Source organism: Danio rerio, chromosome 9 (assembly GCF_052040795.2).
Source record: "Danio rerio strain M-AB ecotype USA chromosome 9, GRCz13ab, whole genome shotgun sequence".
NCBI classification, from domain to species: domain Eukaryota; kingdom Metazoa; phylum Chordata; class Actinopteri; order Cypriniformes; family Danionidae; genus Danio; species Danio rerio.
This window is the reverse complement of record NC_141029.1, coordinates 55,039,041-55,056,864: the sequence shown is the minus strand read 5'-3', so window position 1 is coordinate 55,056,864 and position 17,824 is coordinate 55,039,041. Positions and strand designations below refer to the sequence as shown.

At 35.6% G+C, this 17,824-nt stretch overlaps 2 protein-coding genes across 6 annotated transcripts in view; one reads left to right on the top strand and one right to left on the bottom strand.

Moving 5' to 3' along the window:
- pfkla (phosphofructokinase, liver a) overlaps nucleotides 1-6,873 on the top strand; it is a 53,940-nt gene extending 47,067 nt beyond the window's left edge. Inside the window, exon 22 of one of the 2 annotated variants that reach the window (XR_015499935.1) lies at nucleotides 1,025-2,703. Coding sequence is in view for 1 of the 2 variants with exons in the window: in XM_087268484.1 (XP_087124610.1) it covers nucleotides 2,130-2,277 (148 nt within the window). In the remaining variant the exon portion in view is untranslated. Of the gene's footprint in view, nucleotides 1-1,024 lie in introns of both variants that reach the window. The other variant, XM_087268484.1, reaches the window with a different exon arrangement.
- A 44-nt stretch (nucleotides 6,874-6,917) lies between these two features.
- Nucleotides 6,918-17,508, bottom strand: LOC110440054 (uncharacterized). Of its 4 annotated transcripts, none has more exons than XM_087268573.1 (14): nucleotides 17,262-17,508; nucleotides 17,120-17,176; nucleotides 16,857-16,983; nucleotides 15,355-15,444; nucleotides 14,635-14,822; nucleotides 13,421-13,454; nucleotides 13,263-13,347; nucleotides 12,369-12,504; nucleotides 12,213-12,259; nucleotides 9,960-10,147; nucleotides 9,682-9,826; nucleotides 9,005-9,046; nucleotides 8,885-8,918; nucleotides 6,918-7,356 (listed from the first exon to the last, which is right to left on the bottom strand). In XM_087268573.1, the coding sequence occupies exons 1-14, from the start codon at nucleotides 17,308-17,310 to the stop codon at nucleotides 7,214-7,216; spliced, it is 1,365 nt and encodes a 454-aa protein (XP_087124699.1). In that variant the 5' UTR covers nucleotides 17,311-17,508; the 3' UTR covers nucleotides 6,918-7,213. The 4 variants fall into 4 exon arrangements, with proteins under 4 accessions (XP_087124699.1, XP_087124700.1, XP_087124701.1 ...); XM_087268574.1 differs by having other exon boundaries at nucleotides 8,885-8,915; XM_087268575.1 differs by having other exon boundaries at nucleotides 13,263-13,335.
- Nucleotides 17,509-17,824: the final 316 nt, after the last annotated feature.

Sequence of the window (17,824 nt, the reverse complement as noted above, 5' to 3'; positions counted from 1 at the left end):
TATTTAAACTTTTTATTATTTGTTTTTGTATGGGTATATATATATATATATATATATATATATATATATATATATATATATATATATATATATATATATATATATATATACTGCCTGAAAAAAGTCTTGTCATCGATCCCTGTTGTAAGAGCAACAAATAATACCTTGGACTTCTAGAAAAGTGGCAGAAGGTGTATTTTTTTCCATGAATCATCTGTTGAACTCAAGCGGCAACCTCCCGCTCTCCCTCGGGAAGCCAATACGGAAGTAACTAAAACTGCAATTCATCCGAAATCCCGCTAGTCCTGGCCGCTCCTGGCTCCATAATAGAGCAAATTTCAATTGAGCCCACTGTTAGAATGGCCAACTTTACAACAGGAAAAAAGGTGTTTACAGCCTGGTACAAAAAAGATTTTGGTTAATACAGCTAATATTACCCTTCATGACAACTGTGAGGGGGTGAATATTTTTATAACTCATCAGTTTCTTTTATATTAAGTTATGTTAAGTTTGCATAATTAAGGGTGTGGCCACTTGAGTGACACCTAGGTCTCGTTGGTCGTCGTCACGTCGCCTCAGCTGAATCCTGCAGATTAGCCACTGAACTCGGCATATTTATCGCATTTCTGTGTTGTTTTATGTGGCTTTACACAGTCAGTTGCCTTTTGGACTTGTTTCCTACAATTATCATATGGCATGGGATGCTGAGTGCACTTAATTGTGCTCACAAACCATTTACGTGGCCTCTGTTTACCATGTGAGTAAAGTTATATACTCGTATATCATCTCTATTAATGTATTTGTTTTATTTAAGATCATTTATCATGTATAATGTTCTTTAGAGCAGTAATGAACTCTAGAATCTGACAGATTGATTAGCTGTAGGCTCTAGAACTTTCATCTGAAGCCTTGTCATACAGTGTTATGCTGGATTTCATCAATAGTCCTGCATTTACTAACACAGACTATATCTGAAGTGTTTGGAAGTAATTTGCGTTTTCCTCCTGTAGGAAAACGTCATAAGAACAATGCTTAGTGGCTCGATTTATTACAGCAGTGTTTTTAAAAGACTAAACACTTTATTGATATAGTGTACAGCCAAGCACATGTGGTCAGAACATAAACGAGTCGCAGGTGATAAAGTATTAAGCGTTCTCCCAAAGTAAAGTGTGTCTGAACCAGGTCCAGGCAAAATTTTAGCAGTGTCTTAAGCTTCGCCCACTCTACGCCTCTTTGCCCATGTTTGGTATCCCGCCGTGAGTGTGATGACGCGCAAACAAAACGGTGACGGTTGGCCACGCCTACTTGTGGCTTCTTTTGCGCTCTTCAGAAACCTATGGGTGACGTCACGGATACTACGTCCATATATTTTACAGTCTATAGTTGAACTTCATCCCAATCATCACAAACACTGCAGAAAACCTACTGGAACCAGCATGGACTCAAGATTCTCAAAGAAATCAGTCAAGTTTGGTGAAGGGTTGCATTCAGTATGGGGGCGTGCGAGAGATCTGCAGAGTGGATGGCAACATCAACAGCCTGAGCTATCAAGACATTTGTGCTGCCCATTATATTACAAACCACAGAAGAGGGCAAATTCTCCAGCAGGATAGCGCTCCTGCTCATACTTCAGCCTCCACATCAAAGCTCCTGAAAGCAAAGAAGCTCAAGGTGCTCCAGGATTGGCCAGCCCAGTCACCAGAGATGAACACAATTGCATATCAGCATTGAAGATGAATCCAAAAAATCCTGATGAACTCTGGGAGTCCTCCAGGAACGCTTTGTTTGCCATTCCAGATGACTTTATTAATCAGTGATTTGAGTCATGTCAGAGATGTATGGATGCAGTCCTCCAAGCTCATGATGGAGTCAGACACAATATTCATTCTGTCACCACTGCAGCAGGACTTTATATTCTATACTATATTCTGTCTTGACAACCAGCAAAAAACTAATAAACTAAACTTTTCTTTCTACATTTTCACTTCAGTTAACTGAAAATAAATAAACCTTTAGAGAAACACCAGTTTTGTTCTGTTTGGAGAATCTTTAAGATTTCCAGCTGTGTGTGTTAAAAAAGTAAAAAAGTAAAGTTCTACTAATAATAAGCTGTCTCTCTGGTCTTGCAGACACCGAATGCCCAAGACACAGTGGTGGCTAAATCTGCGTCTGATGCTGAAGATGTTGGCAAAGTACCAGACATCCTTCAATGAGTATGTGACGGGAGAGATCGAACATGTGACCCGGCGCTCGCTCAGCATCGACACTGGCTTCTAAAACACACACTACTACTGCCATCCTGAAACTAACACACACCACTGCCACTCCAGCGTTAAACGGGTAAACACCTCATCCTTTCATGAGTAAAGGAGGGTGAACTCCAGCTCTGTGCCTATAACTGATCACATCCTCTGCATTTGCATCATGTTTACACTGGTTTACATTACTCCTGTTATTATCTAGATAGCTATGAACAATGCTCATATCCTTATATTACTTGGTTAACATTTATAATTGAGTATTGATTAGAAGACTGTCAGTTTAATTTGTTATGTTTTTGATAAAGCCAGCACATGATGGTTCTGGTTTTCTAAGTACAATCTCCCTGTTTTTAATAAGCAGCTGTAGCAATGGCAGCATTATGATCACACTTTAAAATAAGATCTCATCTATAAACGTGAGTAAATGCATTAATTGTGTTCAGATGCTTAATGTTTCTGAACTGACAGAGTAATTTAACCAAATCAATGTACTGACAGACTTTGGCAGAACAACTAAAGTAGCATCTGAGCTGTGCCAAATGCTGTTTGTGCATTAAGGATTTTATTATATATATTTGTTTCCATCATAGTTATTCTTATTAATTATCCGCCTTAATTCAGTGCATTTGTGTTGATGCACATTTTAGTGTTTAATTCCAGCATTTCTAATGGAATATTAAAATTAAACTGTCCATAAAAGCTCATCGATAGAAACATACAGTGTGTGTTAAGATTAGTGAGTACTTGAGAAGTGTTGTTGGTTTTTATTTTATGGATAATGTACATCCAGGATGGTGTTCTCACAGAATAAAGCCTGACAGGTTTATCAGCAGCATTTGTATTTGACTGAAGGCCTTTATTATGCGATAACAACCGGCTGGATCTACATTATGCTGATTATTACATGGCTACTTGATTTAAAATGAGTAATCATGTTATAGCTGCTTTAATTAAACAAAGCTTGCAGAAACAAAATGCTGATTACACTAATTTACTAAAACTACTTAATATTAAGTTGCAAGATGGCATTAAACATTCACAAAACAGCAGTATGACACATTAACATATTAATAAATATAAATATATAAATATATTTGGTCAAGATGATTTGTAGTACCCGGTCAACCCTCTGTTATTAGTTTGAGAGGTTGTTATCCGGAAAATAACATACCTCAGGATGTCATGCTGTGTAATAACTAATGTTAACAAATGAAACTTTATTGTAAACTATCACCAGCGTTATTTTGCTGTGCCAAAGCAATCATGCAAACTCCTCTATTTTTCATAGTGCAATGCAACACCAGTCCGTTCCAGTGCAGACACTGTCTTTCTTTATGATAATCATATAAACTGCTGCTATTACTAGAGAGCTCAACATCTTTATATCATAGCAAATATTTATTCCAGCAGCTGGAATGGTTTGATGTGATGAAGTGCATCACAAGCAGGTTAAAGTGGAGATTTTGACTGATTAATGTTTGTACTTGTGATTGTGAGCTTGAGTTATGCTCAATGTTGTGCCTATGCAATCTGTGATAAGTGTGAAGCAATAGATGATTCTAGTGCCGCATGTTTTACATCTCCAGTATTTAACACTCTGGAAAATATCACTATTGAGCTATAGTGAATATCAATGTGAGAGTCTAGTCTAAAGAAAACCGATGCATTAACGTAAATAAAGCTTATTGTGTAATTGTTATATGTATATATATATATTTTGCATTGTGACATTTTTATAATCCACAAAAGGGACTATAACTATAGTGATATATGTGTGTATCCACACCAGCAAATGATATCAATCTGTTTACTTTTTTACTTTTTTTAGTTTTTTAGTTTATGCTCTTCTTTTTTGCATTATCCCTTTGTAACCAGCAGATGTCCTTAGTGTGCTGTGTTTCTGGCACATGACCAGTGAATCTGGCTCGTGTAATCTATCTAATCAAACAGTGAACTTGGCAATCACAATTAGTGTAGTGAATTAAAAACACTAAAAATGTTTCCTCAGCATTTTCAAAGAAGGAAACACAAAGATACTAAAACTATACTAGTTAGCTACGGTACTTTTATTTTCATACTTCAATTTGCGAGCCTGGCTTGCATTGTTTTTATGTAACTATTTTATCTATTATGTACTATTTTTTTTATCATTCCTTCCCATGGTATAAACAATTGTTTTCAAAGGGGTGGTCCAGAGTGTATTTTAAAGGCTTGGTTGTGTTTATAAGATGCAAAGCAATGTGTGCTCATGCTTCACTTGTAGAAAATCATGTTATTTTTTCATCAATCTTTTTGATTACATACAGCTACTCAGCTAACATGAAAACCACGGTCATAGTTCCTCCAAAGCCCGCCCTCAAAAGGCTCTGATTGGTCGCTAGGCCTCTAGCACACTGCTGTGTAAATACTGTCAGTCAGAGTAGCCGTGTCAGTGTGAGTCTGAATTAGACACAAAAGGAAAAGGACACAGCTAAACCTCACGCCTGCTTTCTAAAATAAAATCTGACAAGTGTCTTTCACATATTTGTGTTATAAGCATAAGTAATATAAAATGTTATATCTTTAAAGATATAAAAAAAAAGCGGTCGCATAGAGAGACACTGCAGCGCTGCTGAAGTGGCTGTTTACATGGGTTTCACGGATAAATGTAAAGTTGTAGCTAAATTGTTAGCGGTGCCACACAGCACTTCCTGTTGTTTAATTCCTTGTTTACGTCCTTGCTACAACATACCGTTAACGCTAGACACTGTGCAATGTAACAGATCGATCTTTACAAATAAAAACACTTACAGGTTGTGGCTCACAATCCACAACTTCAGCTTTTATGGTTGGAGCTGCTCCTTCTTTGAAGAGTTTTTAGCCGAATCCAGCACTGAACTGGAGAGATCTCCTTTGTCAAATGCTAGAGCTATATATATTTATTATAATTCTCTGGAACATAATTAATATTGTACTGTAAGCACTTTCTTTCTTTGTTTCGTGTCCTTTGGAAGCCCAAATACAGAAACAGAAGAAGTTCTGTGGAAATAGCAGCTTTTGGACGCCATTTTAGCTTTCTCTGCTATAACATGACAGCGCCTGTGGCCACGCCCCTTTATGGTGATCTCACTAACCCAGATGTGTTTTTTGTAGTCCCCAAATTTGTTCGCTGTAGGCTTTGTTAAGCTACCTCTCTATAAGCCAATGTCTCCCTTTTGCATTAAACTCAGAGCATCTTACATTCAGAGATGTTGTTAATGTTTACACAGCTACATTACACATCAACTAAAGTGTAATATATTATAGTGGACCACCCCTTTAAAATAGTCATTATCTTAAAATTATCTTTGAAAAGAGGGTTTAACATCAAGCAGAGCTTCTCCACGATGTCCTCTATAGCTTTAAATAGCGCTAACTCTTTATATATCAGTGGATTCTGATTGGCTGACAGAGTTTTAGCTTTTTAGCAGGAAATAAATAGTCTGAAATTGATTCCAATGATTTAATTAACTCTGCTGTTGTTTTACATTACGATTGATTATTAAAACAATGTCGTTATCTTTATCATTACTATGCTCTATGTGAACAGCCCTTTACAGTATATTTGTCATGGCAGAAAAGAGAATTTGTAGTAAAAGATATATAACAGTCACGAAAAAATGTCATGATGCAAAATTTAAAGTCATAGCTTCATGGTTTTGTAAACAGTTTTGCTCCTGATTTTCAGATGAAAAATAACCTGTGGCCAGTTGCATAAACTGCTCAGACTAATCATATAGTCACTTTTTTAAGTCGGTTTAAAATACATACTTGTGTAGCTTTAATCCAAAAAGGAAGATAGATGACAGCAGTTGTTTAAACTAGTCTTAGCATGTTTATCCAGCTGACCACATGACTCGCATGTTTATTAGTGTTGCATATGAGCCTTTTAACTGTCAACAACTATAGCTGCGTCCCAAATGGCACACTATACACTTATGCACTCAATAGCACACTATATGCATGTAGTGTCATCCCAAACCGAGCACTAACTTTTTTTTTTTTTTACTAAGCGGAAATTCAAACCATTTCCCTGATGACTTTTGACGGTTGTCAAATTTGTGAAATAAATGACCAAACTACCAAATAAAACCTGCATGAGTACAACTGCATTCACCTTAGGGAGGCACTATAATCACTCGTAGGAGAATACTGCTTTCACAATCCAAAATAAATAATCCAACATCAGTGCCCAAAAGCTCCGCTCCTTCCACTACATGAGCAAAGCAGCGGTCGTTGAGTGCATGAAGTGTCCAACAAAACACACTTTATTTTACCGGTTGAATAACTGCATCATCCGGGTATTTAAAGTGCACTTACTTATTTTTAGTGTGAGTTTTCTGTGTAAATGCACTACTTACACTATTGATACTACAAAATGGCGTAGAATAGTGCATAAGTATGCGATTTGGGACGCATCATATGAGTCTGTTGTTTTGTTGACATCTTGAGAACTCAGTGTTTGTGTCTAAAAACGTAAGCCATTAAAATCTACATGTATAATGAATGTAATCATGCACCTGAATGTCCTGTCAATTAATAAAAAATCTATATAAATATACTACAATATATAATAAAATATATTTAAAGATCATATATGTTTGCTCTGTTGTAAATGGTGGGAAATGACCAGAAAAGGAAAGTCAACATTGTTATATTTGTAAAGTAGAACCAAATACATTTTATGAGAAGAGCATACAGGGGATTCAACATTCTGTTAATTATAATGCATGTATTTTTGCTGCAATCGTATATTCAGAGTTGAAGTATACATGTTATTTTTTTTAGTTATACTGAATGTTGAGTGGAACCCGTCTGAACTAATGTGAAATCCTACAAGTAACAGGACATACTTCCTCACTTCATGTATCATACAGCAGACTCTAACAGACATTTGAACTAATTTCTGAATTATAATGAAGAGATTAATATAGTTATAATTTTCCAAATCTGAAAAAGAATGGAGAGGAATCAGACGGACCTGCTGTGTCTGGTGCGTTCACACACGGCCGAGGACTTTCTGCCCCAAACGAGAAGGAAAACTCGTCTTGACAACTGCCTTCATCAAACAGGAAACCTTAGAGAAAAACAATGTCTGGTAACACAATATGGCCTATTGACTTTTATTGCAATTAAGACAAAATGATTAGCCCTCCTCTTAAATTTGAGCTCTTTCTCAAATGTTTCCCAAGTGCTGTTTAATAGAGAGATTTGTTAACAAATTTTTAAAGTTACATATTTAAAGTTATTAAGATACAGCAGGAAAAATAAGTAATGATCACATCATGTTTTTTCCACGGGAATAGTATTTCTATTGGAGCTGTTGACATGGAATTGAACCAGATTGTGGTAAAAACCTGAACAATACAAACATAAAAAAAAAAAAAGAATTTGAAAAATTAGTTGTGTGTAATAAGAATGAAATGACAGAAGAAGAAAGCGCTAAACTACTGAAATGTATTTAATACTTTATATAAAAGGCTTTTTTGGTGATGGCAGCATAAGGAAACCTCTCATATGGAAACTAAAGTCACATGCATTGCTCAGGTGTGAGTTTCTCACAGACTTCAACAGTATAAAATTCTTGATGTTTCTGTGGGTGTCGTCTGTCAAATCTGAGCTTTATTTTGTATTTTCTATTGAATTGGAGTCAGGTGATTGGCTGGGCCATTCTACAGCTTGATTTTCTTTCTCTGAAAGCATTTGAGAGTTTCCTTGGCTGTGTTTTGGATCACTGTCTTACTGCAATGTTCACCCTGGTTTCATCTTCATCCTCCTGCTAATGTAGATGTTGGACTGAAGCAGCTGATTTTCATTTACACTGATGAAGGCAGAGGGATGCTGAAGAACTACTGAGAAATTTAATCTGCTGTCTGGGCTTTCACTGCCTTTCTTCATGTGTTCAATGCTTTTTGCCTGCGTCAATTAATTTAATTACACGTAACTTCATTTGTAAACTAATTAATTTGTTTTCTTTGCATATATGGATTTTTTTTTAGGTTGTTACCAACATCCAGCTGAAAATTTCAAGTCAACGGCACCTTTAGAAATGTTTTCTGAGTAAAATGGTGACGTGTTCAATACTTATTTCTTCCACTCTACTAGTTTACTCAGGTGTTTCACAATTTTTACTTTTTTGTTGCATTTTTAAGAAAAAGTCAGAATTGTGAGAGTCATCATAATTAACTTTCATTTATTTGTTCTACATTAGTTCTCTAAAAGCCTCTATAAGTTACAGTAATAATGCTTTTAAATAACCAAAAGGCAACTTCATACTGTACTCGGGTTATTTTAGATGTTTTATGAGTTGCTTTATTTAATGTATTAGTAAATGTTGAAAATAATATTAACTAAATGAATAGAAGTATTTTTATTGTTAGTTCATTTAGTCATTAGCAAATTAAATCTTATCGTAAAGTTATCACTAGTGCTAAATCGTAAAGTCCAAACTAGTGCTAAATGTATATTCAATAAGCTTCATTTTCATTCTTTAAAATTCAATGTCTTATTTTTCTCCTTTGCTTTTGGTGTGCAAAACAATATATAGATTGTATATCTTTTAAACTGGTGTGGATGGTAAATATCACTCATGAACCATATCTCACCTGTGAACTTGGGTGCAGATCCTGGTGACTTCTGCTACCAGAAACACAAAGTCAGCTTTTGAAAACATCAAACACTCAGCCTTTAAACACAAGCATCTTGTTTCTGCAGAAATACAGTACCTTGTCGTTGAAGTAGGAGCTTGTGAAGTTAAATGGAGATGCCTACAACATACATACACAAATCAAATGGTAGTGAAAAATCATACTCGAGTAAAAGTACCATTACTTTTACCATTATATTACTTATTAATGTGGTGCAAGAAAAAGTAATGATTGCAGGTTGAATTAAAGGGCTCTAATTCACTATATTCAGACCCAATTTCACTATACGGATGTGTATCTGACAAATAAAGGCCTTTGATTGATAACAGTAAAAGTGCCAATACAGCACTAAAAGTTTACTTAAAGAGGACCTATTATGATCCATTTTGAAAGATGTCAAATTAATCTGCTGCTTCTCTTTCAGGGCTGTTTATGCTAATGATGGAGACATGGTCAATAATGGGCGGGGTTTTTATCAAGTGTGATTATAACAAATGCAATTAATGCATTTTTATCATTAGTGTCTGGCTGTATTCACACTGATTCCACACAACTCTCTTTAAACACCTTATAAAATAGACTTTTGCATAATAGGTCCCCTTTACGTAAAAGTACACTACTTTTAAACAAAAAAAGTGCACACTACTTTTAAACTAGTGTGATTCTTGAGAGTAAGTACTCGCAGTCATTTCAGTATGTGTATTTTGTTGCTTTACGCCACTGCATGTGTCAGATTTGTAGAATCCGTGATTCACCTCTTCTCCAGCTGATCCCACATCGAAATCACAGCCCAGCTTCGAGAACGCAGGAGTGCCTGGACCAGAGTTCATGGAGAAGACGAACGCTGGAGACTTGCTGTGTGAGATCTCCTGACGTCCAGGTGATACATTGGGACTGTTGCTGTAAATAGATCACACAGACATCAATCTCACTTTAGTTCATTTACTCTCTTTCTTAATGCATATTCCTACTGATTCATTGATGAAAGTAACCGTCTGCAGTATATAGTAAACCGTGAATGGTGAGATCATACTTTAAAGAGAAGGTTGGTGTAGTTGGTGTGGCTTGTATTCTAGCAGGTGAAGGAGGAGGACAGACGACACCATCACTCTCTAAGTCCTCATAAACGTCTGCTGTGCTTATGTCCAAATGATCCTCCTCCTTTTCCTCTGACGCTTCCACCATGATCTCAGCAGTACATGAAACATTCACATTCCCCTCCTGCAATCATGCAAACAGATAGAAGTGGTACAAACAATAGGATTTTCTAACTGCTTTTGAAAAAAGTCTCTTACTCTATAGGAATAGTTAATTCAATTTGTAATAAAATATATATGTATACACACACACACCAACACATACCCTGGACCTCGAAACATTTTGAAAAAGAGATTTGTACATTATCTAAAATCTAAATAATTAAGCTGTCCGTTGATGGGATTGTTTATTGGGATACACTGTTGCATTGTTTGTTGGGATAGAACAATATTTGTGCTTCAATTACTTGAAAGTCTGCTATCTGAGAGTTAAAAAAATTGAAATAATAAGTAAATCACCTATAAAGTTGTTTAAATTAAGCTCTTAGCAATACATATTACCAATCAGAATTTGCGGCACGGTAACTCTGTGGTTAGCGATGTGGCCTCACAGCAAGAAGGTCGCTGGTTCGAGTCTCAGTTGGCAGTTGCAGTTATGTGTGAAGTTTGCATGGGTTTCGTCCGAGTGCTCTGGTTTCCCCCACAGTCCAAACACATGCACTATAGGGGAATTGAATAAACTAAATTGGCCGTAGAGTGTGATTGTGTGTGTGTGTGTGTGTGTGTGTGTGAATCAGTGTGTATGGGTGTTTCCCAGTACTGTGTTGCGGCTGGAAGAGCATCTGCTGCGTAAAACATGCCAGGTTAGCGGTTCATTCCACTGTGGCGACCTCTTAAAATCAGGGTTTAAGCTGAAGGAAACTAAATGAATGAATAAATAATCAGAAATTAAGTTTTGATATATCTATCAGGGAACATGATCTTTACTTAATATTCTAATGATTTTATACAAACAAAATCCATCAGTTTGACTCATACAATGTTTTGTTGGCTTTTGCTAAAAATATACCCCATGTTTGTGATCCAGGGTCTATACACCAAATATATAAGGATGTGTGCACCAAACTAGAGCTGCACGATATAAAAAAACTGACATTATATTTTATATTCATGAGATACATATTACGATATAATTTCACTGGATGAAATGAACAGCGGGCGGCACGGTGGCTCAGTGGTTAGCACTGTCACCTCATAGCAAGAAGAATGCTGGTCCAATTCCTGGCTGGGTCAGTTGGCATTTCTGTGTGGAGTTTGCATGTTCTCCCCGTGTTGGTGTGGTTTTTCTCCGGGTGCTCCAGTTTCTCCCATATTCCAAACACATGCGCTATAGGTGAATTGAATAAACCAAATCGGCCATAGTAGATGAGTGTGTGTGTGCGAATGTAAGAGTGTATAGGTGTTTTCTGGTACTGGGTTGCGGCTGGAAGGACATCTGTTGCGTAAAACATGTGCTGGAATAGTTGACTTTTTTTTCCACTGTGGCAACTGCTGATAAATCAGAGACTAAGCCGAAGGAAAATGAATAGCTCTTATTGGAAAGAATTTCCATAATTTTACATTGATTACAATAATTTTGTAGAGCGCATACTGATAAAAGCAGTAGATCAAAGATTTATATGAAAAAACAACAGATGTTTTTTTTTGTTTGTTTTTTTCTGGGAGTCTAGCATGATTCAGGTACACAAATTTAGTAATCAAATGTGAAATAACAGTGTAGTTTTCATTGTGTGCATATGTATATGCTTAAACCAGGCATTTCCAAACTCAGTCCGGGAGGGTCGGTGTCCTGCAAAGTTTAGCTCCAACCCCAATCAGACACACCAGGGCAAGTTAATCAAGCTCTCACTAGGCTTTCTAGAAACATCCTTGCAGGTGCATTGAAGCAAGTTGAAGCTAAAATCTGCAGCACACCGGCCCTTCAGGACTGAGTTTGGACACTTAAATACAATTCATCTTTCTTAAAGTTAAAAACATTATAATTTCTTGCGCATGAATGCTTTAAACACAATCTCATGCCTTAAAAACACAAACGCAATAAACTGTGGCTCCTGGTTAACTATAATCTTGATTCTACATTGCGGTGCGCACTTTTCAATTGAAACAATATATTGTGCAGCCAAACAAAACGTTTGTACACAAAAGAGACTTCTTTCAAAACCACTAAATTGTAATGTACTTTACTGTACCAGTTCATTCACTTCCTCTGATGCCTGATCGCCTTCATGCATGTCATCTATAAAGAAAAAAACGCTTGATTGTGACTCATCTGTCTTGTCTGGTCAGCATTTTATTTAGGTTTATTTTGCAATAATCCCAGTATATTCATATATTCTGCTGTTTACCTTCATCAGTTTCTCTCTTGGTCCACAAGCCATGGCTAATTGTGTCCATTTGAGATTCACTTTCTGTTGTTTTGTCCTTAATTTCCACAGACTGATCTTCATCCTCCATGTGTTCATCTGCACATTCCTCAGGTCTCTAGAAGTTAAAGATTTTACAATCACTTTTCTCATTTCTCAAGATAAGCAAACAATTTTAGGGTGTACTCACACTAGGCTATCTAAACCGTGCTCAGGCACGTTTGACGCCCATTTCCTGGTTTGTTTCACAAGTGTGAGTGCTTCAAATCGGGCCCAAGCACGGTTCAGTTGGCCGGCCCTGGCCAGGTTGGAAGGTGTGCCAGAGCGTGGTTCAGTTGGGCTTTGACGCGGTATACTTTTAGTGTGAGTCCAAAGCGCTCAATAGAGCAAAACTGAAGATGCAGTGTGACTTTAAGGGACTGTTTTATATGGATTTATTAATCATTTTTACTTTTCAATGAACATGAACTGTCATAGTTTATTAAAGACTCAAACCCCACGCTGCACTTCAGCTGCACCTTTAACAAACCTCCTAATACCTGCAGCACGAGGACTTTTATTATGACTTATGAGGGTTAAAAGTTGTGGATCTGTTCAGCAAAATATTTGACTGTGTGTCACTGCATCCCAAATGACTAAAAATAATAAAAAACAATATAACTAAAGAAATCTCCATTGTACGGAGCGAGATCGCTTCTTTTCTGTTAAACTGAACAGTCACATCATTGATCACGTAAGCATGCTCAGGCTCAGAAGGTAAAGTTGCAATGTGATTGCGGGGAGTGGGGACAAGGGACAATCGTGCCCGAGCATGGTTCAAGGCAACCGTGCCTAGTGTGAATACACCCTCAGTCTACAGTACACCAGCAGAGGTACCTCCATTACTGCGTCTTGCTGAGGGTCCATTTCATCACTTTCATTTTGTAGGCCATCATTTTCTTGGCACTTCCTGTTTTCATAGCTACTTCAGAAATTGTGTTTATTACAAGAATGAAACTTAACAACTGAATTAAAAAAAAAACAAGTTAATGTACCTGTCAGACTCTTCAAGAACCAGCTCATCCTTACCTATCACAAAAGAAGAAGATGATTTGTGCCAAAGGAATAGTTCACTCGAACATTATTTGTGTACATTCATCAGTGGTTGAATAATAAGCTGCGTCCCAAATCGGATACTTATGCAATATTCTGAGCCATTTTGTAGTATAAATAGTTTAAGTAGTGTGTTCACACTGAAAACTCTAAAAATAATAAGTGCACTTTAATTACCCGGATGATGCACTCATTCAGCCGGTAAAATGAAGTGTGTAATGATGGACACTTCACGCACTCAACGACCGCAGGTTTGCTCACGTACCGGAAGGAGCAGAGCTATCGGACGCACACGTTGAATAACTTTATTTTTTTTTGGATGGTGAAAGCAAAATTCTCCTACGAGAGTGATTATAGCGCCTCCCGATGGTGAATACGGCATTCGCTGCGTAAAACATATGCTGGAAAAGTTGGCGGTTCATTCCGCTGTGATGACCGCAGATTAATAAAGGGACTAAGCCAAAAAGAAATTGAATGACTGAATATATTAAATTTATTATATTTATTAAATTAAAAATATTAATACAATTTTAAACCCCTTAAAAATGTTTTAATTTAAGCACAATTTACTCTCCCTCAAGTAGTCCCAAACCTTTATGAGTTTTTTTTTAATGTTAAATAAAATAAACTTTTGAAGAAAGCTAACAGCCATTGACAGCCAAAGTATGAAAAACCGGTTTCCTGCTATCTTCATAATATCTGCTTTTGTGTTCAGCGGGTGAAAGAAACTCAAACAGGTTTAAAAAAGTCATAAAGCTTTGAAACAAGTAAAGGGTATGTAAATAATGACAGATTGACAGAACATTTTAGAGGAACTATCCCTTTAAGAGCACATATTAAAGGGACAGTTCACCCAAAAAATGTAAATTCTGTCAAAACCTTTACTTGTTTCCAACCTTTGTGAGTTTCTTTCTTCTGTTGAACTAAAAAAAAATATTTTGAAGAAACCTGTACCCTCGGACTTTCATAGTATTTATTTTTCCTACTATGAAAGTCAATGGTTACAGGCTTTCAGCATTCAAAATATATTTTGTTCAACAGAAGAAAGAAACTCATAAATCTTTGAAACCACTTGTGTGTGAGTAAATAGTGAGTATGTTTTATTTTTAGGTGACCTATCCCTTTTAAAAGAATTTGGAAAGTTTGGATGAATTACCCAACGCTGCTGTCAGTTCTGTCTCTTTCTCCATTATTTGTCCTTCTATTGCTCTGATTCTGCTCTCGATTTCCTCGTTCTCTGCTTGAACCTTCAGCAGATTTTGAGCCAGTGGGTTCTGACAGTATCGATCCTTATGCTGCAGGAACACATTCCTATAGCTCTCCATCCTCTCCTGAAACATTTTCCTTAAACAAAAACAAGCATTTTAAAGGAATAAGTCACACAAAAATTTTTATTGGCTCATCATTTATTCCTCATCATCTGTTACACTGTAACAAATGCTGGGTTCCATACAATTTCTTCATGTTGTCCCAACACAAAACAATATAGTTAATTGTTTTCGCAAATTTAGGTAGATTGAACATTAACAATTAAGTTGTCCCAAAAAACTCAAGATTTGTGTTGACTCAGCTCTCTTTAAATAAGTAGATCGAACAAGCAGCAAAAATCTTTTAACTATTAAATCTTTCTGAGTCTCTTTCTGTTGAACACAAAGATATTTTGAATAATGCTGGTGGCTGGAACTCATCATCTTTCATTGTAAAAAAAATATATATATAATATTTTCCTGTTAATGAATCGGCATTTTTCAAATTATCCTTTGTGTTCAACAAGAAACTAAACTGAATTAAACTGAATTCATTTTTGGGTGAACTATTCCTTTAAGTTTATCCAAGAACTACAGCTTCTTCATGCAGACTTAAAAGCTGGACCTACATGTCATGGTTGTAGTTGTCCTGTCTCTTCTCCAGCTCCGCTTCAAGTGTCTTTTCATACTGAAGCAGCAGATGTTGTGTTCGCTGTAGACTGATATCATAATATTTGTATTTACATTAGGGCTGCACTATATATATATATATATATATATATATATATATATATATATATATATATATATATATATATATATATATATATATATATATATATATAATTTCAGAATCTGCATTTCAATAGTCACAATTGAGAGATGTACAATGTTGAGTCTGTATTAAAGACCATTTTGAGAGATGTAAACAATGGTCCCGAATACATTTCCTGTTTTACATTTGTAATTTCTATAGCTTTGGAGAATCCAAAAAGATCCACATATTGATAAATAATTTTAGGATAGCTGTTTTATCATTAAGTTATGATTGAATTGCCTCTTGTTACAGTTATGAAACAGTTTGATAACAAGCAGGAAATGTTCATGGGTTGATGACATGACCACATTGAAATGGTCTATAGTTGACCAAGCAGTTCTGAACACATCTGATATGGAGTGATTACAAAGTTTTCCCACAATAGAATTTTTAAGGCCTATGCCTATGCATTTCAAGCCATTCAGGCACAAAAAAATTATCATCTTTGTAACTTTAACACCTAACTATTATCTTTATGTCTAGGATAAGGACTATACAGTGTTATTTTAAATTTGATTGTACTGTTAGCTGATTATACCAGGGTTCATACACATTTTTACAACTAAAATGTCATGATTTTTCCAGACCTTTCAAGTAAACTTTAATGATATAATGTTTCATGTAATATCTATATATACATTGTAAATAATAAGAAAACCAATGCACGTTCAAATTTATTACAGCATATTATAAAACACAAAATCGATTTAGTTAGAAATTATTTTATATATCTATTGTATGTCAATTTATTAAGATAACGCTTACACATGTTGATTCATTCCCACTGTGGCACTTCTGAAATTGAGACTGAGCCAAAGGAAAATGAATGAACAGAATTCATGATGTGAGACCATGTTTTTGGCCAAAGGCAGAAAATAAGTGAAGACAACTAACCTATATTCAAGTTTACAGATATTAGTTCAACTAATTTCGATTACCTATTCAAAACTTTGTGTGCCTTTTTGTTTTTTCAAAACTTTTCCAGGCCTGGAAAATGCCATGTCAAAATTCCATGACTTTTTCCAGGTTATCCATGACCATATGAACCCTGTTATACTCTCCAGCCATAAATCACTGTTTATTTCATTTTGTAGCTTTGCTCTATTGTATCTATCCATGTTTCTGATGTGTTTATAACAAAAAAAAAAAATACAATTCCCTATAAAATCACTCCAACCATAAATTTTTAAACTTTTCACTGTTTTTAGTAATTGTAGCCCTATTCATATAGCAATATGTCACCAATGAGCATTCCTAATTCACATTAGGCTCAATTTGACATTTGAGAATAAAAAATATATACTTTTGCCATACTTTTTAGTATTTTCTTTGATAAACTTCACTGTGGTTTGCTTTTGCTGGATGTCCTCATCAAGTTTGCTGATGGATTTTTGAGTTTTGCTAATATAATCCTTCATCTCCTGAATGTTGGACTCACAAACTAAAACACAACAGAAAAAAATGATAATGGCAAACTAATGGGTTTGTTATAACTTACATGTTAAAAATTCCTTGGGGACACTTTATTGTCGATAATTATCGTCGACAATGTTGTCGAGATATGCTTACAAACTTACTTTGTATTTGTTGTTTAAGGTCATCTTTCCTCTGAGCAAGCTCTCGAGTCTCTATACCTGTTTATATACAACAGAATACATTAAATATCAAGTTAAACGTAGAAGTATGTGATGAATGAATAAAATTAAACAATTTAATCACCAAACTGAAGCAACATGTTGTCGAGTTGATTTACGGTCTGCTCCTCCATTTTGAAAACTTGTTAAAACGCACAAGGGGCATGAAAATAACACACGAACGTCCTAAATATGTATATTTTCCGGTTTTAAGACGTTATCCACCACAAATGTAAACTTAAATACGAATATCGTGCGTTTTTAGCCGATTTTAACACGGAGCTCAAGCGTGTCCGTTAAAGCAGCCGTTAATGCCCGAGATTCTGCATGATGACGACGTTTTAGCTTACGTCATGTTTTATTTAATATCTAACATATTATTTATTATTATTATTTTTAAATTGCATCTCATTGTATAATAGTATTTCGTTGGCTGTAGTCAGCCAAATTATATATGTGAATATCTCGAATAAAAGCACAGTTTATTCAAAGTTCAATGTTATTCAAACATAACATTTTATGTGCATATTATTTTATTAACTATAATCCAAAACATCCAAAAACTAATAAAATATTGATGATGATGATATACAAAAGTAAGGTCACACTTATTTTAATATAGCCTACAATTCACGCTATTAGCTCAAT